This window comes from Anastrepha ludens, chromosome 6 (genome assembly GCF_028408465.1).
Source record: "Anastrepha ludens isolate Willacy chromosome 6, idAnaLude1.1, whole genome shotgun sequence".
Classification (NCBI taxonomy): Eukaryota; Metazoa; Arthropoda; class Insecta; order Diptera; family Tephritidae; genus Anastrepha; species Anastrepha ludens.
In genome coordinates this window covers 34,751,052-34,779,006 of record NC_071502.1, presented here as the reverse complement: position 1 = coordinate 34,779,006, position 27,955 = coordinate 34,751,052, and the positions used below count along the sequence as shown (strand labels likewise).

At 35.3% G+C, this 27,955-nt stretch overlaps 2 protein-coding genes across 5 annotated transcripts in view; one reads left to right on the top strand and one right to left on the bottom strand.

Annotated features, from left to right (window-relative positions):
- LOC128868876 (heterogeneous nuclear ribonucleoprotein K homolog) overlaps nucleotides 1–15,117 on the bottom strand; it is a 43,519-nt gene extending 28,402 nt beyond the window's left edge. For 3 of the 4 annotated variants that reach the window (XR_008455169.1, XM_054111435.1, XM_054111433.1), the window contains exons 1-2: nucleotides 14,896–15,117; nucleotides 9,082–9,154 (exon numbers count right to left, since the gene is read on the bottom strand). Coding sequence is in view for 2 of the 4 variants with exons in the window: in XM_054111435.1 (XP_053967410.1) it covers nucleotides 9,082–9,088 (7 nt within the window). In the remaining 2 variants the exon portion in view is untranslated. The remainder of the gene's footprint in view (nucleotides 1–9,081; nucleotides 9,155–14,895) is intronic. The other variant, XM_054111434.1, reaches the window with a different exon arrangement.
- A 2,734-nt stretch (nucleotides 15,118–17,851) lies between these two features.
- LOC128866860 (uncharacterized) lies at nucleotides 17,852–27,411 on the top strand. Its single transcript, XM_054107875.1, has 4 exons — nucleotides 17,852–18,202; nucleotides 26,758–26,973; nucleotides 27,034–27,148; nucleotides 27,214–27,411. The coding sequence occupies exons 1-4, from the start codon at nucleotides 18,015–18,017 to the stop codon at nucleotides 27,391–27,393; spliced, it is 699 nt and encodes a 232-aa protein (XP_053963850.1). The 5' UTR covers nucleotides 17,852–18,014; the 3' UTR covers nucleotides 27,394–27,411.
- Nucleotides 27,412–27,955: the final 544 nt, after the last annotated feature.

Here is a 27,955-nt window from a genome sequence, read left to right as displayed (position 1 = left end):
GTGTTTCTGCAAGGCGTAACTATAGAAAAATCATATACCTGCCAACGCTCTTGCATGACGTGTATAAATATGTGCAGATGTATGAATATGTTTTGTACTCATAGGAAACCTTATGTGTATGTAGGTATGTACACTCATGAGAATTTCAGCAAATTGTGGAAAATTTGTTAGACAAACAAATAAGAATGTAAAAATCTACAGCAGTTTGCTTCCTTCAGAATTGGATAATTATTTAAATGACCGTCCAAGTTAAACGACTGATGTTAAAAATGCATGACACTAAACTAAGCAAGAAACGAAGCATGTCTATTTTAAAGCAATTATGGTAAAGGAAACCATAGATATTATTAGTATTACTTTTTCTGTTTGTCTCCATAACCCATATAAGTACATATTAAGTCTCCATTCCGATTATTTAATTTATGAAACTATATCTATTACAAAAAAAAAAAAAAAGCTATGGCTATTGAAATAGTAATGCCGGGCAAACTATTCTTCGCCTCAAAATAGTCTAAACTCTATAACGCATAATACTTTTTCAGAGGAACACAGTTTAATGTTTTTTGTTTTGCAGGATTAGTAGTTTTGGATTTTAGCTTGTTTCCTTCAACCTGCAGATTATTATGTTGGACGAGCAAACAGCGCTTCTCACTTAACCCTGGATCACTAGACTTAAAACAGTGTTAGGCAGGTATGTAGGTAGGATGGCTGTCTCTTAGACCTGTCCTAGATCCATTGTGATACCACTGGAACTTATCCTTACACTACGAGTTCCTTTTTAAACCATTCGGTGGCTTTTATAAACGAACAAAGCTTCGTTAGTTTTAGATGTCTTATATTTGTTACATCTGTTAAGAATGCAGTACCAAGAGTGCGAAGCCTCAGGAGGTATATTTTTATATTTTCTTTCTTTATTTCACACAAATGAGTGTAAATTAAGAAGAGAAGTGTTATAATACTTCTATATAAATATTTTTGAAAATTCATTTAGTGAGGTGGTGTGACGGGAATATGTCGAACTGTCGAATTCGCCAAGCAGTAGGCGTGCGTATTCTATTAGACGAATGTTTAATGTTTAGTGATCCAGGGTTAAGATAGTTTAGCACTTTTTTTTTTTAAAAAGGAATTTACATTTATTTTTAATTAAGAACATCCTTTTTTCTATCAAAATTGTTACTGCGAATGAAAATGGGAAGATAAATTTTATGACTCACTTAAATAAAGATTGGAACCTTTACCAAACAAAACTACGAAAATTCCAAATAATTTGTTCAAAGGAAATTAAACATACATATGAGCTTCCATTTTGGTTATCGTAAAAATTGTACGATTTACCTTTCACGTTGTTTACCTTTTACTTTTTTGCTGCCTAGAGAATTCAAGCAACAACAAATTACACGCCATTGCTGTTCTTGTTCTACTGCTGCTACTTATTGATGTGCATTGGGCAACTCTATCCGGAGCAGTTTTGTTGTTGGTTTGGCTTTTGAGAAGCAAAATAAAAAGGGGAACATATCGATAACAAAAAGTTGCGATAGCAAGAGCACCTCAGTCACAAAATGACTCCCCGATTAGGTCGCGTAGACCTATCGAGTACAATAAAAATAAACATCTACTACTAAAGAAAAACAAAACAAGAAAATCCCGCTAAAATTACTACACTTTCAAGACTACATAAAAAATATGCAAAATCAAATGAAAAAGATAAAATAAATATAAGCCCATTGATTCAAACCATGAATGATTCAACACAATTTAAAAAAATACAATAGAAATCATAAAAAACCAGAGCTGCCGTAATACCGATAGTCTATAGTCAGTGGAATGCCCTGGTATTTTGTGAATTTTCAGCCCGTGATTTTAATTAAAATTTAAATAAAAATATATATATAAAGAAATAAAAAAAAATTAAACAAAAAATAATATAAAATGAAAATAAAAAAAAATTAAACTTCAATATAAAAAAAACTAAGAGCACCTAATAGCCAGATTGTTAACATTTTGTGAAATTGCAAATTGCAACATAAGTGGATATAGGAGCATGACTAATAAAGTTATCAAATGTAGGAAACCCAAGCTTCATCCTTTCAGGACCCCTGGTACACTAAATTTATCAGCGAAGCGTAAAGACATAAAAGCTGCCCGTTGGAATTCGGTGAAAAAATCAGTTAAATAACCAATGGCACTAAATGATTTAAAATAGGAAAAATCATAAAAGAAGATAATGATTTTGCGGTTCAAATCCTTCAACCTTAAAAACCGTTCAAAGTACGTCGTTGTCCAAGGGAATAATTAAATAACATATACCAAACATACTAATAACCCATCGGAGTAGCATCAAAATTATGTGGATACCTACACTGGCAGATACAATGGCCAAAGACATGTCCATTACACCAACAGTCACATCAGAAGTCATCTTACCTAGCGACATACACCGACTCATTCATGAACAGAGGCTAACTAAATTACTTCGTGAATGTTCTTATTACAAACACCATTATTCCAACATCAACCCTAAACGTTCAAAACCTGCCTATCCAACATCGGTACCCACCAACCACATTACCCCATACACACGACTCCGTATTGGGAACACCATAATCACCAGCGTACACCTATTACAGGGTAATACACCCAACACCCAACAAAGTAATTTCGATCTACATAAAAAAGAATGGCATAACTGGAAGATTGAAGCCAAAAAAATGCTAAAGCTAGCTATACCTACAATTTGCTTCTGTAATTATTGTACTAGCAATTCACTTTTGCAATTCGAATAAAACATTTCCGCCATGCATTTCAGAGCAAACCCTTAGAGCTTCGGAACATTTTTCAAATGATATATCTACAAGAATTTCATTTTGTCACTTTCTCTGATCACCAAGGGTTTTGAATATGTATAATTTTGATTTGCATAGATATATGCATATGTAGATATACATACATACGTGCATATTTGTAATAGTTATTTTTTCAGTTTAAGACTGACACGCAGCCCTCTCTCCACAACTGGCAAGCTTCATATTGTACATCACATTATACTTCTTTGCTGGACAGAATACAATACACATTCTCTATAGAAATGTAGTTAATCACATTTTTTCATGAAGCCACGCCCAAATTTTGCGACCTTTGACAAAGTGTATGCTATGACATATGTACACATACATACCTACACGTATGTACTTATCATCATGGTCAAAATCTTCCCATAAAATAACTCTCGCTACACCTAATGTGAATGCATGCCATTGTTTGACCATTTTCGCTCAAATTTCATTCATCGATCTCCATGGCAACAAAATTACAATGACGGACTGTTAATACCTGGCCAAGACAAGCTAATATGAATAGCTTTGCTCAAAGTGGAATGCGACTTGACTTACGGTCATTAAAAAGCAGTTCTATTTGACTTCAAAGCAATTACGCAGTCCGCCTAAAAGCATTGAAATCTTCCACTGAATATGGGATATGTAACTGCAACTGCAGCGCACTTCAAATTACTAATTACAAAAACACGCATGCATTAATAAAAAAGAAAGAAAAGAATTTAAGTATAAGGCATACATTGTAATTAAAGTTAGCCAATGTATTTAAATTCATTTAAAATGACATGTTGAAATAACAAGGAAGACCGAGCACTTATTCCTTAGCCCAGGGAATCGAGATAAGTCAGAAAACTGTTTGGAACCATTGGCATAAGGATAATTATAATTATGTAAATCGTCGAAATAATAAGACAAAGCTTTGAGGATTCTTTACCTCACCTAATAAGTTGTTTGTGAAGTGCACCAAACGGATTTTAGATATCGGAAAACTATCACTTCAACAACAAAAACAACTTACTCAAAAAATCCCCGCCCACTGTGTAAGTTTTAAGTAGCTACAAAACAAAGTGCCGTTGATAGACGATGTTAAAAAAAAGTATTTGGAGTCACTTGAAAATTCCAAAATTCGATGGGTTATAAAACTGCAAGTCCAGAATTTTGAAAAAATTGATGACATTTTGAAAATTTCTTTAGAAAGTTTGAAGCTTTGCGCTATATGCTTTTTGATGTAGTATGAACTGGACGCCGTAGCCGAATGGGTTAGTGCTTGGCAGCCATTCAGAAATGCCTGAAACTCAAAACTGATAGACAAAGTTTTTTTTCTAATGGGGGGGCGACCGCTATCTTTTTCTGCCATGAAAACGCTCCTTATAAAAACCATTTACCGTTCGGATTCTACTTAAAACCATAAGTACATCCACATTCGCTTGTATTTGCTGTTGGTATAGCAAAAAAAAAGCATTTACCTGACAAAGGCCTTCATCCAAATCTGACAATTTAGACATTACAAACGCAAAATTATTCTAAGCAATAAGTGACAATATAAAAGAATCACAAACTACAAATCACAAATTAAAAATTTAAAAAATGCTTAATTCCATGGATTTGAATTTTCAAAGATCATTAAAGGAAGCAGGTCACGGTTAATTTACTACCACAACGTCGATTTGTTAGAGATAACTCTTATCCTATAGATATGCCGTCGTCAGTGTAGGTACTTAGGGAAATATTTTTTGTTTTTGTAAGAGTGTAAGTATAAATAAATTAACCACCATTTTTCAATAAAACTCAAAACAATTGCTCAAAATTAGTAAATTAAATATGTGTGAACTATATTTAAAACATTTTAAATACCAACCAATGCAATCACAAATCCACAGTTCGAATGAAAAGAAGTCAAAATAATTTGGTAGATACGATTAAGCGAAGGCGAAAATGCGCCCCGATGATGCCGAAAATTGATTTTCGCCATTCGTTCGCCGCATTTTCGAGTTGCAACTCACAATACAGTTCATAAATTCGTAAAATCTTGCTGGATATCTTTTTCGTTGCTTTCACATGCAAATTTTTCGTCAAATGAACCGAGTTGGAGATAGCGAGCAGAGACGTTCCCTCGACAGTCGGTTCTACGTTACCGGAACGACCCGGATTTATATCCGGCCAAGGACTGTCAGCGGCATTCCCAATATATGTATGTATGGGAAATGTTTATGCTGTTACAACAGCAACAACATAGCGAGCAGAGAAGTGACGAATAGAAGAGACCTTTAATAAATCCTCGCCCTGTTCCTGTCAAATAACAATTAACCAAACAAAATATTTCGGTTTTTCCTACATGCTTCTCATTTGCTTTTAAATCACTTCTGTGCTTCCTATTTTATGTAAATTATATTTCGAGTATCTTTTTGACACCACACCAACGCCGGTTTGAAATCATGTTTTGTGTGAATAAGTCTGGCCCCATTGGAATACGACTTATTTCGCACTTTATTTCTTTAGTACGTTTTTTGGTAAATTTATTATCGATTTGCGATATGTGATGAAACAGAACATATTTTATTATTATTTTATTAGATAAAACAAGTTGGCAGATTTCACAGGGTACTACATGTGAATAACTTTGACGACCGTCTGTAAGTATGTATGAATTGATGCATATGTATATGATTAGTGTGCGCATCTTTTATTAGATGTTTGACAGAGCTTCTCAAATTTGTGGTATGGGTCTTGATGTTGTACAATTTTATGCCACTTCCGAACGGTAGATGGTTTTTTATCAACAGCTTTTTCAAAGAAGTAATACTCGGAGGTTTGCCATTGCCAGTGAGAGGTGATTGCTGTATACCAAGGAAATCGAGAAAATTTTATGTTTTCATTTTCGATTATGTTTGTTGTCACTAATGTGGCAAAAATGATTTAGTGATATTATTTTTTTTAGCTGCATGAGAACTATCGATGAAGTAGGGTGAGGTACGGTGAGGTACGGTGCACTATAGAGGGCTAGTTTACTGGGGCCGCAGCCTGTGGTCGGTCGTATTTACAAAAATTAATCAGCTAAATCGGATCAACGCGCTTAACAATAAATATATTGCTTATGAACTTATGAAATGATAATACATAATTGGTGCTTACACTTTTGTGGGGATTTATGGTATGCGTCTTGATATTTTTCACAAATGGAGGCATCTACAGTTTTATGCCGCTTCGGAACGGTGGAAGGTTTTCTATGAGATGCCTTTTCATGGCAGACATTTACTCGGAGAGGATCGATCGCTATTAAAAAAAACTGTTTCTATTAATTGGTTTCGTGTACGGGGTTTCGAACTTGCGTACTTCCGAATCCTAGCTAATATAGTAAATTAGAATTATTTCAATATTTACTCAAGTAATGAGTTAATTGAGGTAAAAATCACTGAATGGAGTAAATCCTAAAAGCTCATTGTACCCTATCCCCTTCACAACCCCTTACCTAGACCCAAGTCTCCGAAAAAATATTATTCTATTTTTTTTTTTTTAAATTAAGTTTACCTATTTGAAAAATAAATCAATAATATCAATTTATATATAATACATTTTTCAAATATGCTTCAATACAATATTCCCTGAAATACCGAATTAATTTTATATATAAAGAAATTGAAATAATATAAATTATATGGATTCCTGTTATCACTGCTGTTGCTTTCACATGCAAATTTTTTGTCAAGTGAGTCGATCAGAGAGATGGCGAACAGAGAAGTAGCGAATGGAAGATACCTATTATACCATTGATTAATTCAAAGAACTGGTCTAATAATTCTGTCTTTAATATCAATTGCTTTGCCGCTTTCCAGTATAACACATTAAGATCTTCGCATCGAGCCTTCGCAGTCAAGTTCATCATTCCCTTGCTTATCATTAACCCTTTGAAGCACACATTTTACTTACCAACCGCTTTTATGATTGCATGTAATTTTAAGGGTTTCAGGGGTCGCTGATTACGAATCTGAGGTCAGATTTGAGAAATTCAATATGGCGGATACAAAATGGCGGACCTATTTTTTGAAAATTTTTTTGGAAACTTACCAAATTTGACATTAGGGGGTTTTTGGGGTCGCTGATTACGAACCTTGAGTCAGATTTGAGAAATTCAATATGGCGGATACAAAATGGCGGACATATTTTTTGAAAACTTGTTGGATACTCACCAAGTTTGATATTAGGGAGTTTTTGGTATCCAACAAGTTTTCAAAAAATATGTCCGCCATTTTGAATTTCTCAAATCTGACCCAAAATTCGTAATCAGCGACCCCAAAAACTCCCTAATATCAAACTTGGTGAGTATCCAACAATTTTTCAAAAAATATGTCCGCCATTTTGTATCCGCCATATTGAATTTCTCAAATCTGACCTCAGATTCGTAATCAGCAACCCCAAAAACCTTATAGTATCATGTCCCATCTTTATACATTATGTACTTTGTTGAAAAATGAATTTTTTCCTGAAAATAGACGATTTTTTCAATTTGTTTATCTGTAATTGTTTATAAATTCACGCAAAACAATTTTCTTAGTTTCAGTTACATTCTTTGATATATGGATTATCATATAAATAAATTTTCTCGGTCCCATTTTCATAAATATCAAATCTGTAGAGAAAAGTTGAGAAAAAAGAAGGTGGGAACCTGGCTTCCCACCATGCTCGTAAGGGTTAAGCCCGGCTTTGCAACCATTTGAGAAGCTTCATAGTTCATAGTCGTCTTTACGGTAAAAGAAATGTGAAACAGAGACCAATAAATTCCGATGGAATAGATCTGACAGAATAAATACATTTCGTCTCGGTTTGACTGCAACCAGTTATTTCCAAAAGTATACATCGAAAACAGCTTCGCTAACAAACGCTGATTAAATTCTCCGAGCTGTTTTCTATTTAACATCTTTTCAAGGTATTTTCTATACAATTTTTAACAAAACAAAATACAGCTCAACTCGGCAAATTTTTAACTAAATTATGTTCGTTTGACGCCTCGCTCAATGTTTTATTGCTCTTTCTACACTTTGCTCGCCGCTCCACTATACTTCATGCAGGCACACACCCCGTTGCAACGGGCAAAACGTATTCATTCGGTCAGACCTATAAATATCTAAATAGAAAATGCTTAAGACTATTATTTAGATACATGGCTGTTAATTGTAAATCGATTTTTTTTCTTTTATCAACTAATGGGTGCCCAGCTAGTAATGACAGGTTTACGAATTGTAATGTTTCAGCAGCTGTCAAAGTTACCAATGGCATCCAGTGGTTAAAATATTCAGTAAGGGATGATATTTCATCATGCTTGGTAAATACTATGCTACTTAATTGCTGCGTGAGTACAACGCAAAATCATATTTTCCGACGAGTTCCGTTACATGCTATACAAGGAAAGAAACGCTCGAAGTTGTGAAAGAAAAATTTGACGACTGGGTCATCCCACGGCGAGCATTCATGAATTGTCTGCCAAGATGATGCGACTGTACACCCTCGATTTTCTTCTGAGGAGCTACGTCAATTCATTAGTCTACATTAACAAGCCAACTACTTCGGATAAGCTTTAGGTCGAAATAGGTCAGAATAACGCCGCACATATTGAACCGACGGCTTGAAGAACTGCCAGCAAAACCGAGACGGCTATTTTAATGGCATGCTTAACACATTGTGCTACTTCATACATGGCACGAAAATATGCAGCTTCAAAGTAAAGCCAGAACCATTTCATATCATTCTTAGTCATCCAGGCTTATATATATATGTATGTAATTATATAATTGGAGCTTACAGGGTTGTTGAGGTTTAGCCGATCTCCTCGACCTTACGACTACGCTCCCACGACAGTCGGTCCTATGTAACCGGAACGACCCGGATTTATATCCAACCAAGGACTATCACTTCAGCAGCATTCCCCGTATATGAATGGGGAACGTTTATGCTGCTACAACAACAACCTTGCGGCTCAGGTTAAAAATGGGCATGCTTTAAACAAAATTTTACGGTACGTATAAGGAACCGAAGTGCAATATTCCAACAACTCCAAAACACGTATGATTTAAGTTTCGTACGAAAGAAAGCAAACTTAACTTTTTTTAAAAACATAACTTAAATTTTTCATTAAATAGCATAACCACACGAATGTTAAAACATATTAAACAATCAAACGGAAAGTAATTTACTTGACAATTGGCACTAAAAAATGCAAATAATAACACATTCAAGCGTAATTCAGCGTACTTACTGGTCATAATTGGCGATTGGACGCTGATTTGATTATTAGACGAACTTTAGGCCTTTTGCAACCTTTGAAGGCTCTGAAAAGAATAGACAAGATGGCATTTTTAACGAATGCAATGTAGCTGCATAAGAAAAAAATGTGTTCCCAACGCTAATACTAATGACCAAACTTTTGGGCATATTCGAAACGAAATAGATACGTAAATCAGCCCTAATACTGTATTCATCGTCACTTCGATTTTCGTAAAAATATCGCCGTACTACAACGTACATGAGAATTTTGTGGACACCTATTCAATGTAAAATCCTTGCACGATTTCAGTAATATTATTTTTATTTTTGTACATCGAAAAAAGGATATAGTGTGGGAACTGAGATTGCAAAATAAAAATTCACAAAATTTGTTCGTTGACATAAAAAAACATAAAAATCAAGCCAAAAATTCAAAGCTTTATGTACTAGATTATATACAGTGGTGGTCACGATTTTAGCACACTATAATGCAGTAACATTCATTTTGCGTTTATTGCTTATATTCAAATAATCTAGCGGCAATATTTATCCCTGGCGGGTCTTTGTAGAAAGGAGAAAGAGAGGCCTTATAATCAGAACCTTGTTTTTTTCTCCTTACTTATTAAAACTGGTTTAAATACAAGCACCCTATAATAATGGAGGACACGAATTTAGCACACATATGGATATTTCTCATTTATTTTCAAAGAACAACACATTAGTGAAAGAAAAACTTAATATTTAGTTGGATATCCACCACTTTTGAGAACAGCATCGCATCGGCGTGGTTGACTTTCCACTAGGGCAGCACATCTCGTCTGGGGTATTCCATACCAAGCAGTCTTAATCTCCGACCACAAATCGTTCAAATTCCTCGGTTTCACGGCTCGAATATGCTTCTCGACATCATTCCATAAATTCTCAATCGGATTGAGATCCGGTGATTGAGCTGGCCACTTCAAAACACTAATTTTGTGATCCTCCAAGCAACTCTTCACCAATCGTGAAGTGTGCTTAGGATCATTGTCATGCATGAAACGCCATATTAAGGGCATATTTTCCTCCGCATAAGGAATCATGACATCAGTTAGTATGTTTTTGTAAACATATTGATCCATACGCGAATCTATTTTGTGTATGGGTCCAACACCTCGCCAGGAAAATGATGCCCAAACCATGACGCTTCCACCACCATGCTTCACCGTTTTTAATGAGTAGCGAGGATCATGTTCCTTATTTTGCGGTCTCCAAACATATTGTTTCCCGTCAGATCCGAGACGACAGAACTTCGATTCATCGCTCTATAAAATATTTTTCCAGAAATTTATGGGTTTATGGATATGTTCCCTTGCAAAGTTCAGCCTGGCCTCCAAATTTTTTTTTTTGACACCAAAGGTTTGTGTTGAGCTATGCACCCACGCAACCCGTTTTCATTTAAACGCCTTCTAATGGTTTTGGCAGAAACATTTATTCCATATTCCGATAAAACTTGAAATTTTAAGGCATTAGAACTCTTAAAGGGTCTGTTCGCGAGGCTTCGCATATTAGTAAATCCTCCCTTGCTGTTGTCTTTCGGCGTCGTGGGCGTTGTTTTACCTTCTTAAATGTCTTATGGCGCTTAATATGAGCAAGAGGAAAGTGGGACAGTGTCAAGGTTGTGTATAGTGTGCTAAAATCGTGACCACCACTGTATATACCTATTTGCCTGATTATATAGTACATCAACTTATGAGCAGTATTTTTGCTCGCGAAGTAAGGCAAAGTGTATTGTGTCAATTTCATCTAACGGTACTTCCAGGAAACATGCTGCTGAGAAGGGTGTTAAAAGAGGGAAAGTTTTAAGGGGCACTTGAATACGTAGGTGGTTGAAGTTGTACCAGAAACTTTGATATACCCTTGATATATCGAGTATGCCAGTGTCGATTCTGGATAAGAGGCGTTTAACCCAGTTACAGTGTACGGAACATAATTGTGCCAAATAAATGAAGCTCTCAAGAGGCAGCTGAAGCTGCTTCATTTGCAATAGGTGGTGGTGGTTGGACTCCGATGATGACCATCGAGCAGCGAGAGTCTCCCGATGAATGTCGTAAAAGGGCATTCGGAGCGAACGGAGGTATGACAAAAATGTTGCAAAAGCAGTGCGGAAGTAATAACTGACAAAAATATGAGCATATCTCTTAATATGCGCTGCCGGTGTTCGAAATAAATGAGCTTAAGTTTTTAGCGAAGAGTAGAAATGTTTAGGTATAAGTGTATACGTGAAAAAAACGTCTCGAAAATGATAAAATTTTGATCAATAATCTAAATGTAGTAAAACCAAAAATTTTACATGATGCGTGTTGTCATTTTCTATTTCGGACCTAAGTGAACAAATACTATTCTCTTTCTAAATAGATCTGAAAAAAAAAACACGAGCACAAGCATTTCAACACCAACCGAATTTTCACAAGTTTGCATGAGTTACTTCGAAAAAAATTATATCAGGTGTCTGGAATTTTTTATATACATATTTTACAACAGCAATCTTTTACAAAAGCTAAATGAAATTGAACGATTGTGCACCCATTATATACAAATACGAGAAGTTATTCCGAGGTTTGTATTAGTAAAGTGAACCGTAGTATGATATTTTATTAAGGGGGGAAGCTGGTCTAGAATTTTGAAAAAATCGAAAAAAATTTTTTTTGTCTTAAAAGGTGCTTTAGGGTCTTAGAAATAATATACCAAATGAGGGATGCCAGCAAAAATGTCTAAATGCCCAAATTTTTCATTCGACGGCAGTGCCTCGCAGGTATGCCCCGAACGCTACTTACAACTTTAAACGCGTTTTTCTCGAAATCACTTTTTTTAAACTGGCCGAAGACATAACTCGAACAAATCTTTACCGATTCTTACGAAATTTTGACAATACATTCGAAATACCTTTCTCCGGAGACGTACGTAGGATTTTTTATTTATATTACATAGTTTTTTTTTTAATCAACAATTTTATGTCGTTCTTTATAGTGAAAATTGTAACTTTTTGTTCAAACGTGCACCATTTCGCGAAAAAACAAAATATCGAAAAAATCCTACGTACGTCTCTTTCTGTTGTTATATAGAAACTAAAAAAATTTTATTTTTTGATCCAGGACAAAAATTAAGGAGTTTACGTCTTCGGCAATGGACCCACTAGAAAAAAAGGCGCCTTAGGAGAACTGCTGGACAGCGGCCATTTTGAAATTAATTCAGACGAAAAATTTTGTATTTGTACCATGAAAGCTATATTATTAAACCTATTTCACAGATTTTCGATTGATTCCTTTGTTGAGTCAAAATAAATTCATAAAATATGCCCATTTTTTGCGCTCTAGACCAGCTTCCCCCCTTAAGCTTTAACGCCCATAATGGCGGCTCCTGCTTTGTTTTTCGGCGGAAATTTTCGAAACAGGTATATTGAAACCACAACTATCGTCCATGACTCACGCAAGTACGTTGCTGGAAAATCATGCGATCGTGTCCTTATCGGTTTCTTTGCATTTTTCAGATTACTTGTCTCTGTCGCCGATACCGATCTCATTGGTTGGTTTCCCCAGCAATCATTTAGTAGTATGAATATTCAAATTTTTTCGGCCGCCGAAAACGTTACCGTCTCTCACATCTAAATCACCCCATTTAAATCTCTCCAATCGTGTACGACACATTTTATCTGTTGGAGGTTGTGGTGATAGGCCACAAACGTTCAATTACTTTCGTCAATACTTGACCAAAAATATAAAGGGTTTTTCAATAAGGGCGGGTATGCATGCACAATGTCAATCGTGGCGTTTGCTGTGTGGCACGTAGCGCCGTCCTGCTGGAACCACATGTCGTCTAGGTCCATATGGTTCAATATGGGCCATAATAAATTGGAACGGCCACCACGCCTACCGAAAAATGGGCGCAATGCGCGTAACGTTTGCGTTAATGAACACTCATTTTGATAATAAAGTTTTATCATTTGAACGTGCTGTTCAATCGTGTAACTTGCCATGATAATTTGGCATAAACAACTGAATAATAAACAAAAGATTTGACAGATGTCACCAAAACAAAATGGCTGCCACAGCCAAAATCGACCCGCGCCATTTGAAAAACCCTTTAGTAGTGAAAGTATTTGGGACTACACTTAAACTAATTGGCAGCTCAACAAGTTTAATTGATACAAATTTAAACCGATTGAATATAATTATAATGAGCGCAAAAAAAAATTTTCGAGAACATTATTGATGAATATTTGGAAAAGGAATATATTGAACCAAAAAGTAAGAGAATATGGTATATGTATAGTTAACGTATCTCGTTCCTACGGCAGTCGGTTTTGCGTTACCGAAACGACCCTGATTTATATCCGGCCAAGGACTGTCACTTCAGCAGCGTTCCCCGTACATGTATGCGGAATGTTTATGTTGCTACAAGAACAATAATATGGTCTTTAGAATTTAACTTGAAAAGAAATGAATTCTCACATATTAATTTACTAACGGAACTAAAACTGTCATCACCTGCTGAACTAAAAAATCGTTTGAATCTATTTGTTTATAATTTGTTTTTATTGATCATTATTGACCATCCAAAGCTCTTTCTAGGTGGCAAAAAAAAATTATCCAAATCTCTGTTTGTACGATTGCAGCCATATGTACTGTTCTGCATCCCTACACGCGTAATATTGACTTTGTAACTTAAGATTGAAACAATGTTCCTCGTGTTTACCACGCTTTACTCGGTAGTACGATAGTTCGTTAATTTTATTAAAACAAAGTACACACAAAACTATCGCCTAAAAAATAAAGAATTAACAAGCACGCTCTAATATAAATATAAAAAAGTTAGTGTAACATAATTCCAAATATAGCAACCAAAACTTGTTGTTGTAGCAGCTAATAAGCTTATCTACCTCATTGCTTTTCACGATTTGTGCTCCCAATATTTTATCATTATTCATCCCGGTCTATGATCTTGGTTGAGGTTTATTATATTTGACAAGGCGGCTAAAATAGTTATGTCACTGTCGAAATTAATATTTTTTTTTCGTTTATAATGCCGCGAATTATTGTCTTGTTCATGCATTTTTATAATTAATCAATAAAAAATCAAAAATGACGCACTTGCATATATGCATACATACATATTTTAAGGGAAAAATGTAAATTATTTTTGTTACAGATATCCTAAGACAAAGCCGGTTGGCAGAGGGGTAACATCAATGGATTTGTACAGTAGTATTACGAGTCACGAAACATCATCATCATGCCATCACATTTTCACAGACAACCGGCTATTTGTTCTTTTTCCATATCGTAGTAGTAATAGTGGCATAGTGCAAGCATAACAAAACGATGTAATATATTTCTTAAATAATTACCTGCATAAACGAATTCGTATTCACAGTTCATTCTTACTAAATATACTATGTAATAGTTAAATAATGAATAACAAAGTTCGAAAAAATATATACATATATAATCTAGCTGCTATATACAGATATGGATACATACATAGCCTAAAGTAAATCTATCTACATTTATCGAAATCAATGTTGGTTAACTTAACGTTGCTTTAACCGCGCTTGCAAACCACATTTTTCTAGACTGGGATTATGAGGGGTTGCTCAGCAATTTTTACACAGAATATTTTAAACGTTTTATGAACGAATTTTCTGCCGATTAATCGCACTTGAACACAATTTATGCAAAAACTTGAAGCTTTCTTTATATCACCAAATTTTATTCTATAACAGCACCATTCTATTCTACCGCCCATTTTCTACCACATTTTCATCACTTACCCACAGAATATGTGTTCTCCGGTAAATTAAGTCTCGCCTTCACCTAATATCGATATTTAGCACTTTAAGCTCTTGCAATAATGTACAAGAAGTTTAATCCAATAATTTATATTATTTAGATGGACGATTGCAAATAAAATTAAGAAATAATGGAACAAGCGGTTTTCTCCACAACTAGACGACAGAAAATGTAGCTACTACGAAATGCAAGCGAAATGAATTGCAAATGGCGACACCAACGCAAGGTTGTAACCAACCAGCAGAGTTGCTCAAGCACACAATTTATTTTAGAAAACCCTGTTTCAAAAACCCATTGAAAAATTTATTCAATAATTCGTATGTACCAACTAAATGTCAATAAAAGGTATTAGTTATATTTTTGACAGGTTCTGTATGATTATTTCAAAATTCTGTCAATTTATTTCCTAAATTTCAAAGCTTAAGCTGCAGCAGGATTTCAAGGGATATTAGTTCTAACACTTAAATGCCCATATATCATGTATTCTTCATACCATAAATTACCACTTCCATTAAAATTTTAATTGTATATTAAGTATATTTGATCAGTTCGATAGCAACGGAACTCGTCAGATATTACGTGTTGAGATTGAAAAGTTCAACTACACCTTATCGCTCCTCAGAGATAGAAGGTTTGCTGTTATTCTTATTGTAAAAGCAAAAACATTCTGCATATATGTACGGGGAGTGTTGCTGAAATGACAGTTCTTGTCCAGATATATAATAAATCCGAGTCGTTCCGGTAACGTAGAACCGACTGACGGGGAAAACGAAATGGTCGGCTCGATCGTTCTGCTATGTTCTCACGGCACCCATCGAGGTATGTAACTTGCCATTATAAAGTAATTATGTGATTCAAATTCATTTGTTAGTGATCCAGTCTAAACTAAAATGCGAACTACGAAAAATAGTTATCATACCTAATTTTTATCGAAATTAACTGTCAATCTAAAACGAAAGAATAAACTTTGAGTATTAACCAGAAAAGTTAATTTTAAAAAATTTAAACATAAAAAGATATTGTGAAAAAAATTGTGTATAGCTGTTTTTTCTTTTGACAGCCATGCAAGTTATTTATCTTCTCGTCCGATATTTCCATTAGGCCCCTTTCACCGGCCTACTGCCATTTGCCTGCACTTCTTCTTATAGCTGGAAAATTGAAGAAATATACTTATACAATACAAATACAGTAAAATATTAGTTTTAACTTACTTTTTACACTTCTCTCTATAGAATAGAAATTGCAAATGTCGCCTTCAGATATGGTTCAGGTGAGCGCTTGTATCTCCTCGAAAAATAGCAACTATTTAAGTTAATTAACAAGTATATTTAAGTATTTTCTTTCTATCTTTGTTATGTTGGTTTTATCAGCCATTGTAATAAAAGTATAATTCAGTAAACGTTACTTAAAAATCGAAACAAAGAAATTTTAATTTTTGTTGCAGTAATTGGTAAGTAATGAAATTGGCGGCATACACCCTTTTTGGGTTTTTAGACGAGCTCCGCCCGTCTTGTTTACACACAATAACGGAGTTGTTTGCAATTTTTTGAGTCTACAGCCAAAAAAAAACATTGAAAAGAAGGAGAACACAAAGCGTGTTGGCTAAGCACGAGCAACTTGTTCTTCCTCTCCTTTCCTCGTCCACAAGTTACGAGTTGGGGCAAATTAAGTTGCCCTGTATGAACACTGTCAAAGGTTATAAAATGTTAACGGGGAATCAAGGTGGATTTATTATAGGTGACAGCATTCACCCAGCTGAATTTTTCGCCGTAGGTATGGCTTACGTCAAAATTATATGTTTTGTTTGTATGTATTGGTATGTTTACATTCGTATGTTTACATTTGCGATTGTACGTTGACGTGATGCTTGGACCAAACGCAACAACAAATACATGTAGGGTTTTACTTATATGTGGTTGCTGTCCCCTATAATAAATTCGCCTTGCGGGGAATATTTTGTAGCGAACTGAGAACATCTCAGTGGAAACAATTCCAAACTAAACCCAACTCTTATCGAATCATACTCGATAGCATATAAATTTTATATTTACAGGGTATTCATCTCGATGTCTAAATGTATGAAACGCTGAAATGTAAGCTTTTACACCCACGGTCATATGAACATACTTTGAGATTGATACTGCGTTTTAGCAAATCGCTTTCAGCAAAGTTGGGCGGCAGCTAACTTGAGACATTAAATTTTTTCTTCGAGCAAATCTGGGTTTGTTTACATTTTGATGATCAGTAGATCAACTTATTTCTTTTCGCTTTCGACTTGAATACTGGGATGTCAGCTCAAAATGAAATGACGACTAACTGTTTGATTTTACTACTACTTAACTTACTTTACTCTGTTACTATTTGACGTTTTAACTACACTTCACTTACTCCTGTTCAACTAAAAATCGTCTATTATAAACGGGGTAGACAGCATTTTTTTGATTTAACAATTTGCCAGTAAAAGTGAAATCATGTAAACAGCTTTTAAATTTAACCGACCACTGTTACCCTTACCCATTACCCCTGTTACCCTACATGTCCATTTGGGATGAGCTATCGAATAAGAACTCTCAATTTCTTGGCGGAATAATGTGCCAAAATTTTTAACGACGGTGACGTGGGTTTCATGAAATTAGTAAATTTTATTGTTAAGATACTGTCGTCAAGGGAACAAATCAAAACTTTTTCCACATTGTCAGCAGAAATTTAATCTTTGTAAAGCGGAAATTTGATCGGCTGTTTAAATTTACCGTCAAGTTGAAATACGTCTTGAAAGGAAAAATTTACTTCATCTGGATTTTCAATTTCCACTAGTGTGAGTGGTCCCTATGTAGGGTAGGAAAACAACTCGTTAGAAGCGCGCTACATATCGGATGGTGTAATGTTGCCTTAGTATTATTTTCGCTGGTAAAAGTAACGAGTGCGACAATTCTTCGAAAGGGGAAATATTTCAATCATTTGAAATTTGGTATGAAAGTTTAATTTGCGAAATTGTTTCGCGGAAATATTCGTAATTTTATGTTCTATACTTTTTGTTGCTTGGCGTTATAGTTACAGTTATAACGGTGATTACAAATAATTTAACTGGTTCGTGTAAAAGATGGAAACCAAATTGGATGTTTGTAAGAATGCTGGGAACCGCCAGAAGGATAAAAAGGAGAATGGTACGCACCCACGTGTTGAACCGGAGCATGCCTTGGAAGCGAAGCATCGGCGTTTACGTGAACTTGCTGAAGTGGTGCGAACAAAGTACTACGAGGCTTACCGCCAAATGGTTTCGGAATTGAGGTTAGAATCGAATTTCGAATTGTGAGATATTACTACAAAAATAAGAATTTTGTGTGAATGCAGGCAAATTTTTCGGACGTGGTTTGCATGTAATGCGCTTCCTATATTTATCGTATTGCACAATCCCCGGCCTGAAAATTGAATTGCTAATCATCTTGTGGATTATTTGCATGCTTGTCTACGACACATACATATATATACAGTGCTGGACTTAAGTATAGGCACAATCCGCTTTATAAAAAGAACTGCAGTTTTATTTGTATTCAGAAAAACGATATATTTATTTTGTAGTTATATTATAGGTGTAGAGTTTATGCATTAAAAAATAGCTATGAAAACTAAATACATTTTCTTTGCAAATATAGTTTAAAAATAAAAAAATTAAAATTAATTCGACATTTTACTGGACAAAAGTATAGGCACAACTACTTAAACGATAACCAAAATGCGTTGAAATTTTAATTTAATATTTTGTTGGTAACCCTTTCTGTTTTATGACGGCCTTAAGTCTATTTGGCATTGAGTGGACAAGTTTTTTTTGTTATATTTTCGCCAATATTAAGCCACTCTTCCATTAAAGCTGCTTTAAGCTCAACCTTATTTGAAATTGTGCGTTTTCGAATTCTTCTCTCCAATTCCTCCCACAAATGTTCTATCGGATTTAAGTCTGGTGACTGCGGAGGGTGTGGTAAGACGTGTGAAACGTTATAAGCGAGCCACATCTTGACGTCATGGGCTGTATGCTTCGGGTCGTTGTCATGTTGAAATGTGAACGACCCGGGTAAGTTCAGTTTTTCAGCGCTTTTCTTCACATTTTCCTTTAAGATGTTTAAGTAAACTGTCTTGTCCATAATCTCATTAATGAAAACAAGCTCTCCCACACCCGCAGAAGACATACAGCCCCATACCAACATCCCCCCACCACCATACTTAACCGTTGGCAAAAGATTTCGAGATTCCATTGCAGTGTTACGTTTTCGCCATACCCTTCATACCCTTGTGTGTCCATCAGGCCGGAAAATGTTGAACTTGCTTTCATCAGAAAACAATACCTGATCCCAGAAATCGCTTGGCTTGTTTTCAAACTTTTTGGTATACTCCAATCGCTTCTTCTGATTGATGGCAGATGTCAAGGGCTTTCGTCTAGCCACACGAGAGTTATAACCAGCCTCATGCAACACTCTTTGTACAGTTTTAAAGTGCACATCTTTGCCAATTTCTGCCTTTACCTCTGCAGCAACCTGTGAAGATGTAATTTTTGGATCACGTTTCACTTTTCGTATGACCTGAGCACGTTCTCTCTCTGTTAATTTGCGCGGATGACCACAGCGACTTGCATTTTCAAAGTTTGTTTCACCTTTGAAGCGATTTACAATGGTCCGTATGGTAAAACGACTACGATCCATTAATTCACCGATCTCTGCAAACGATTTTCCTTGGCTATGCAAGTGTAAAATGATTTTACGCTCCGATACTGTTGTTTCAGTTTTTTTTGGGCTCATTATAAAGAGTTTACAAACAAAATACTTATTTACAAAAATGTTATCAACTTTTCGCTTGTTTGAATCAATAAAAAATAATAACGGTACACATAGGAATGTGCTGAATATAAAAGTGTTGCCAGATAATTGAAACAGATACGCACAAAACAGACGCGCACAAAAAATTATGCAAGTAGTTGTGCCTATACTTTTGTCCAGTAAAATATCGAATTAATTTTAATTTTTTTATTTTTGAACTTTATTTCCAAAGAAAATGTATTTAGTTTTCATATCTATTTTTTAATGTATAAACTCTACACCTATAATATACCTACAAAATAAATATATCGTTTTTCTGAATACAAATAAAACTGCAGTTCTTTTTATAAAGCGGATTGTGCCTATACTTAAGTCCAGCACTGTATGTGTATATTTTTTTTTTTATTATTTATTAACGGCCTTTAAGACCTAAAAAGTATATAACAGTATTAATACAAATAATTTTTAGATTCTTGTAGATCAATGTGTACTCAAACTTAGTATTGCAGTACCATGGACCGTTTACTATTATATATATACATACATACATACATACATACATACCTACATGCATACAAGGATAACTAATGTACGGAATATTTGTTTAATGGAACGAATAGTAATGATGAATGTTATTTATTTCCCTCCTTTTTGTCAGTAATATATACAGTTCTATCTCGACTAGACTCTTACTCGATGTAGGCGATCTGAAAGCTGTGTCCACCGTGTCTGAAGATGCAGCCCGGCTTGAGTACGGCCTAGCTTTAATTTGTATTTCAATATTCATGCGCAAAAGCACTAACGTATTACGCAAGCATTTTAGCCTCTCCAATATTGTTCTTCGGAAGGTTGATAAAATTGTAGATGTACATATATATGTAGGTGTTAAAATTGATTATCATTTTTTATTCGATAATCACATCAACCCTATATTCTAATCGCACACGACTAGGTTTTCTGCGTCGAAATAATTCCAATTTCCTAGGTTCTTATACTTTGAAGTTGCTGCATATCTTTCGCTCATTCAAAGCATGAATACGCGCATATACATATGTACATATTTGGAGACGTCATCACAAATTTGACATTAATAGAATCGTGCGTATGTATGCACTTAGTCCGCAAAAATTCTCTGTTCTCATCCTTCCTGTAGCCCGTTCACTTAGAGAACTGAGGGAGTTTTAAACTCTATTAAGCTTAATATCTCTTTGCCAAAAAAAAGTTTTTTTTTAATCTATTTAAAACAATTTGGAAACAAAATTTTTTTGTATTATCCTCAATATCTTTCAAGAAAAAGGACGATGCGGTAACGACCATAAAGTTAGGACTGAAATTTCTTGTCATAATGAACCACGCAATAGCGTTATCCTTAAAGAACTATAACCTTAAAATGAAGCGTTCGGAAATGCCATATCCAAAAGTCCCAGTTGCCACGATGATAATATTGCTGGACTGTTTTACTTAAGGTAATGCCGATGAAGTCGATGTCTTGCTGGATGAGACGATATTGTCCACTGTCCACTTGACAGTGATTATGAAAGCTTGGGCGGTATGAAAGAGAGGACAGTTTGAGGACCCTTTTGAGATAATCTACTCCCAAAGATTTTTCCGCAGCAGCATGTTAAGTTCGTCGGGCCAATGGCTTTTGAAGCTTTCGCCTTATTGATGACAAGCGGAGCATAGTATGTCGGTTTGTGGAGACACCAGGTGGCACGACGCTCGGATCTATGGACCGGGAGATGCAAAATAAATTGCCGGCTAAAGAAGGTCGCGCATTTCTTCTGGCTCGACGAAGTACAAGAATCAAAAGTGTGGTTGTGCCTCTTCGGGTTTGATAAAAACCTTTTGGGGCACCAGAGCTTACTCACACTAGAGGTGAAGTTGCAGATCTTCAGTTGCTCAGGGATCGGCTATAAAATTAAGCCATTTTTTTGTTGTTGAGAAAAAGGACACCTACACATAGCATACATGAGCGGACAAAATTATTCACACAACTAATTAACAAAACTCATTCAACAAGCTGTATCTTGATAAGAAATGTATATAACTGATAATGTTATTCTAAGAAAAATCCTTATATTTATTGCATATATAAAACTAACGTAAACTTAACAAAACCTTACTCTTCGAATAAAAATCGAATAAAAATCAGAATGCTTAATATTTTTAAAGGACCAAATTATTCACAATTTCAATTACGCAAATAAAATATTCAGTTCAATAAAATTGTAATATATGGCAGGCACTCCTTTTTGCTTGTTAACTTCAATTAGTCTATTTAGGATGGAGTTACCTAATTTTTTAATCACATTTGGACCCAAATTTCGCCATTTCCGTTGTTCCTTTAGTTGGGTTTTGCCTGTTATGTTGATTTTAACGACACGCCTACCCAGTTCACCCCACAAATGTTCGACGCGATTCGAAGAATGTGAGGCATGTGATGTATGATCCACATACACTGAAGAGCAAAACTGCAACAAAATGTAATACTTTCTATTTCAACACATTTTTTTTTAGACATGTTTTAACAAATCAAATATTTGTTTTACATAACTTTATTGGCATGTATGTACTCTCTCTCTCAAACCGGTTTGGTGTCAATGCAACAACAACAACACTAGTAGCAAGCAATAATGCAAATAAAGACAAATGTTACAGTTTTGCACTCACTCTTAATTTTCAAATTTTCCGTTATTTTTCTCGTAATTATATATTTGGTGGATTTTTAATTATTATAAACGTGACCGTGAATAAGACAAAATGTTAAATCGGGAAGTACAACGCCAAATAATTGATTTGCTGAAGAAGGGCGAGTCTATAAGAAAAATAGCTAAAAAATTCGAAGTGAGCCACATAGCTGTGCAAAGGCTGCGGAAAAATGTACCAGACGCTGTTCCCAGTAACAAAGGAGGCCGGCCAAGGAAGATAAGCGACCGCGATGCCCGCCATCTGGCAAATTTGGTAACAAGCAGCAAGGCGGTCACTCCCAAAGAAGCACTCTCCAGTCAGTGGACAGCCAGGCGCAGCCTGTCAAAACTGGGGCTAAAGGCAGCGGAGAAGAAAACCAAGCCAATGCTGACAAAAAGACATGTGCGGTTGAGGCGGGATTTTGTTGCGGCTCACCAAAGCTGGACAGTTGAAGATTGGGATCAGGTACGTCTTTATAAATGGATTATAAAAGACCTTTTTTCATAAAATTTCAAAACGATTGCAGGTTATTTGGTCTGATGAAACCAAAATCAATCGATTTCAGTCAGATGGTCGGGCCTGGTATTGGGTTAAAGACCCAAATGCAGTCCAGCCACATCACATCAAGCAGACAGTAAAACATGGTGGTGGCTCCATTATGGTGTGGGGCTGCATTTCCAAAAATGGTGTGGGTCCTTTAGTACGAATAGACGGTATAATGCGGAAAGAGGAATACCTGGCCATATTGCAACAAAATCTGCCGGGTGTAGTGGAAAGTATGGGTCTTGCTGCTGAAAAAGTAATTTTTCAGCAAGACAATGACCCTAAGCACACCGCACATGTTGTACGAAATTGGATGCAACGCCAAAAATTTCGTAACTTGAAGTGGCCTCCACAATCACCGGACATGAACCCAATCGAAAATTTATGGAGTCATGTAAAATCGAAGCTTGCCGAATATTCAAGTCCGCCCAGTGGAGTTAATGAGCTGTGGGAGCGAACACGCGATGTATGGGATGCTATTCCGACTGACTTTGTCTTGAGGTATACACGAAGTATGCCCAATCGTATCCACGAGCTGAAAAAATCCAAAGGATATTGGACATCTTATTAATATTTATTTTATTTATTGTAAAAAATAAAAAATGGGTTGCGTGCAAAACTGTAACATTTGTCTTTATTTGCATTATTGCTTGCTACTAGTGTTGTTGTTGTTGCATTGACACCAAACCGGTTTGAGAGAGAGAGTACATACATGCCAATAAAGTTATGCAAAAAAAATATTTGATTTGTTAAAACATGTCTAAAAAAAAATGTGTTGAAATAGAAAGTATTACATTTTGTTACAGTTTTGCTCTTCAGTGTATGTACGTACATCGTGGGCAATATAATTGGGATCATTATCTTGTTGAAAATAAAAATTATTACCAACACAGTTTTCTCGCACTTTCGTGCAAGTTTTCTTTTAAAATACTATGGTAAAGTAATTTCGTATAATAAAGGGTGTTTTTTTTAGAGGTTAGGTTTTCAAGTTGGCACTACTTTTTTCGTAGATGGTCTGTTTGACAGCTGTCACTTGATTTATGCTCAGTTTGGTTTGCCATTTCATAATGAATAGACTTACACCTGAACAACGTTTGCAAATCGTGCAAATTTATTACGAAAATAATGGTTCGGTTCGCGCGACGCATCACAAGAAAATTTTGTTCAACGATGAAGCTCACTTTTCATTGAATGGGTATATCAATAAGCAAAATTGTCGCATTTGGAGTGAACATAATCCACAAGCCATTGCTGAGACGCTGTTACATCCTCAAAAAGTCACTGTTTGGTGTGCTCTATGGGCAGAGGGAATCATTGGTCCATATTTCTTTAAAAATGAAGCCGGCCATAATGTTACAGTCAATGGAGAGCGCTATAGAGCCATGATTAATGACTTTTTCGTGCCTGAATTGGACGATGTTGATGTGGACGACCTTCGGTTCCAACAAGACGGCGCTACATGCCATACAGCCAACGCAACAATCGATTTATTGAAGGAAACTTTTGGTGAGCGCATTGTCTCGCGCCGTGGACTTGTGGCGTGGCCTCCAAGATCGTGCGATATAACACCGCTGGACTATTTCTTGTGGGGCTATGTGAAGTCGCTTGTCTACGCAGATAAGCCCGAGACGATTGACGTCTTGGAAGAGAATATTCGGCGCGTTATTGCTGACATACGGCCCCAATTGCTGCAAAAAGTGGTCGAAAATTGGGCCTCTCGGCTGGAATTTATTCGAGCCAGCCGCGGCGGCCACTTGCCCGAAATCATTTTTAAAACATAATGGCAAACCCTTATCTTTATAATAAAGCTAAATTCTTGGCCATAACATTAAATTATATACGTTTTATTTCATCTTGAAAACCTAACCTCTAAAAAAAACACCCTTTACCATCAATAATTACAAGATTACCTACGCCTGCCGTTGACATACACCTTCACACCCCCAAGTTTTACTGTACTTAAGGGGTTATATACCTTGTGGTCCGGTGAAATTAGCGAAAGTTGGGTTTTTTTTAAAGATATGTAGCAATAATTTTATTGTATAAAAGTTTTTATTATTGGATATTACAATGTTTAAAGAAAAAAAAAGGCTTTGTTTGTGTAAAAATATTTAAAAATGGCGGAGTTATGGCGTTTTCCCCCAAGACCCTTTTTTTGGAAGAGGCTTGCGGTGGACGCGATTCAAGTCCACCAAGTCAACTGAAATCAAAAAATCGAAAAGATTTCATTAGTATAGGGTTATATCTTCTTAGTGAACGATCAATATATTAAATATTTAGATTTTTGTGAAAATAGGAACATGTTTTTAAAAAACTCCACTTCTACAGTCCTAAAATTGGCATTAAAAAATTCATATCTGCAAAATAAAAATTTATACATAAAAAGTTGATCGTTCACTAAGAGGCGACATCAATTACGAACAATTTAAAAAAAAAATTATAAAAATCGGTTGAATACTTTTTTTGCAATCGCGTCCACCGCAAAAGCATTTTTGGAAAAACACGTTTTTGAGATAATCGCGTTTAAAGTTTCAAGCGCCGCATGAGGCCGTACGCTCAGGACGTGACGACGCACAATTTAAAACGCTGTAACTTTCGATCTATTGCTCAGATCTCTATGAAATTTTTGGAAAATGTTCTCAAGGGATTGTACTTTACGATAAAGAAATAAAATTTATTTTGATTTTTTTGAAAAACACAAGGTATATAACCCCTTAATGTATTGTTTTTTTTTTTTTTCAGAAATCAAGTGGCTTATTTTTATATTCCTATGCGAACTCCAGCGTTTTGTTTTTTTTTTTTTTACTGCTGATGAGTGGTTCCTTCGCGCCATTCTCGAGCTTTACCAGGCACATTTCAAGTCCCTGCGAACTGTTTGCGGATGGATTTCTTTACTAATCTCTTCACTAACTATTGCTACGACTTGCGTAGATGTAATTTTTGGACTTTTTTTTCTTATTATTTGATATTAGGTTCAAAACCTGTTAAAAATGTATTTTTTCAGCTTCAGAAGGCTAAAAACTTGCACACAAAAATCAATTTACTCTTTGTCAACTGTTCAAGATTGGAATGAAGATCGCTATGTAGATGTTTTAACTAGCGATGACTCTATCATTGAAGCTCTTGCAATAGGAATAAGGAATTTTTAATAAAGCAATGGAATGGGCTGGACACGAAGATGTTAAAAAAATTAAAATAAATGTACTTCGGCGCTTAAGGGAGAAAGCGTGTTTCCAGTTAGTAGAATAGAAAAAAAACAGCAGAAAAAATTACTGAATTGAAATACGAGTTATTATTAATAAAATGCCAGACTTCACATGAAATATATACTTTAATTTTAATAATTTGTGTTCATAAAAATATTTTTTGTTTTCCAAAAAAATCTTCACTCCTAAAAATCAGTTTTTGTTGTAAAACCAGCAAATCAAAATTATGGAAATATATATTATAACACTGTTTTCCATTAAATATCACTACTCGAAAACATGAACAATTTGCAAATGTGCGCACTGTATAAACAATTTTTACGCTGTAACATTGAGATTGACTGAGAGAAGTTCTTCTGTACTTTTCTTAACAAGGCTGAAATAGTGGCACACCCTAATTTTCAGTAAAATCGACCAATGGTTTTTGTCCACGTGATATATGCGTATGCGTCACTGTTCGACTTTTTGAATAACCCAAAGCATTATCTTTGTTAGAAATCATTACTCCCAAAGCGTTTGAAATTGTCGCCACTCTATATTTCATTTCTATTTAAGTCAATTCATAATGTGGTATTAATAATTTTCTTAATTTTGATAGCCCTTCACACATAGATGAGTTCGCTGCAGTTTTAAGAGACTGCCAGAAGCATGTGGTTCAAAATCAGGATGAGTTAACCATTGAAATTAGAGAGCAGTTGATGCGCAGCCTCCAGAGTTCCTTAGATCGATTTTGGGAGGAATATTCTATTTCAAACCGGATAGCTGAGTTGGAAATGTTAAAAGAGCAGTATAAACAGTTTGAAGGGAAAGAATGGTACTAAACAATGTAGTTTTTCGATGAAATTTATGTGATCATACAGCTATTATACTTCAGGAATATCCAGCAAATGAATCCATTCCAAAGGACTTTACCCGTACGCATGCGTTTTAAGGAACTTAGATTACATCACTTGGAAAAACAACTCGCGCACCAAGATCTTCAACTGGAGGTATTTCGTATAAATATAAAAATAGCGATAATTGATTGGTTATTTAATATTTTTGCAATTTTCAGACCTTATTGCAGATAAATCTCAGAGAGCGGGCTCGTATTAACTACATGGAACAGTTAAGAAAATCTATGCTAATGCGTTTGGAGCGTTACAGTAAATATATGGAGCAAACGAAGTCAGAAGTCAAAAGCATGACAAGTGATTTGATTGATGATTTCGAAAAGGACTTGATTTTGAAATAAATAAAAAAGCGCATTATATACAGTGTACTCTCTCTTACGCGGACACCTATGATATTGAAAAATGTGTCCGCTAATGGGAGGTGCCCGCTTATGAGAGAGTACTATGTACTTGTATATCTGGGGAATCCGTTAACCGATCAAAACTAGTGCTTAAAAATTTTGAAAAAGCAATAGTTTTTGCAAAAATATAAGTAAACTTAGTCTTGCCATAAATTCTGTGACACATCAAACGCTTCATATGAAACGCTTCTAAACGGATAATTAGTGACAGATGTGTGTCTTACAGTCCTACTAAATTACATATTTTTGATCATAGGGTAAAAGCAAATGGTGACCATTTGAATGAAAATTAAAATTTTTTTTTTAATATTTACATTTATATTATAATAATATGAATATTATTAATATTGGGTATGGGAATAAGTTTCCGCCCTCGTAAAAGAGGTGTCGCGGCTGATACTATTTTCGTGTCAGCTCTAGTGATATACAGTTGATTTGAAGGTGTATATGTGATCGCAGTAGTTGACATTCATTTGAAGCGTAATATCCTTTTTTTATCTGA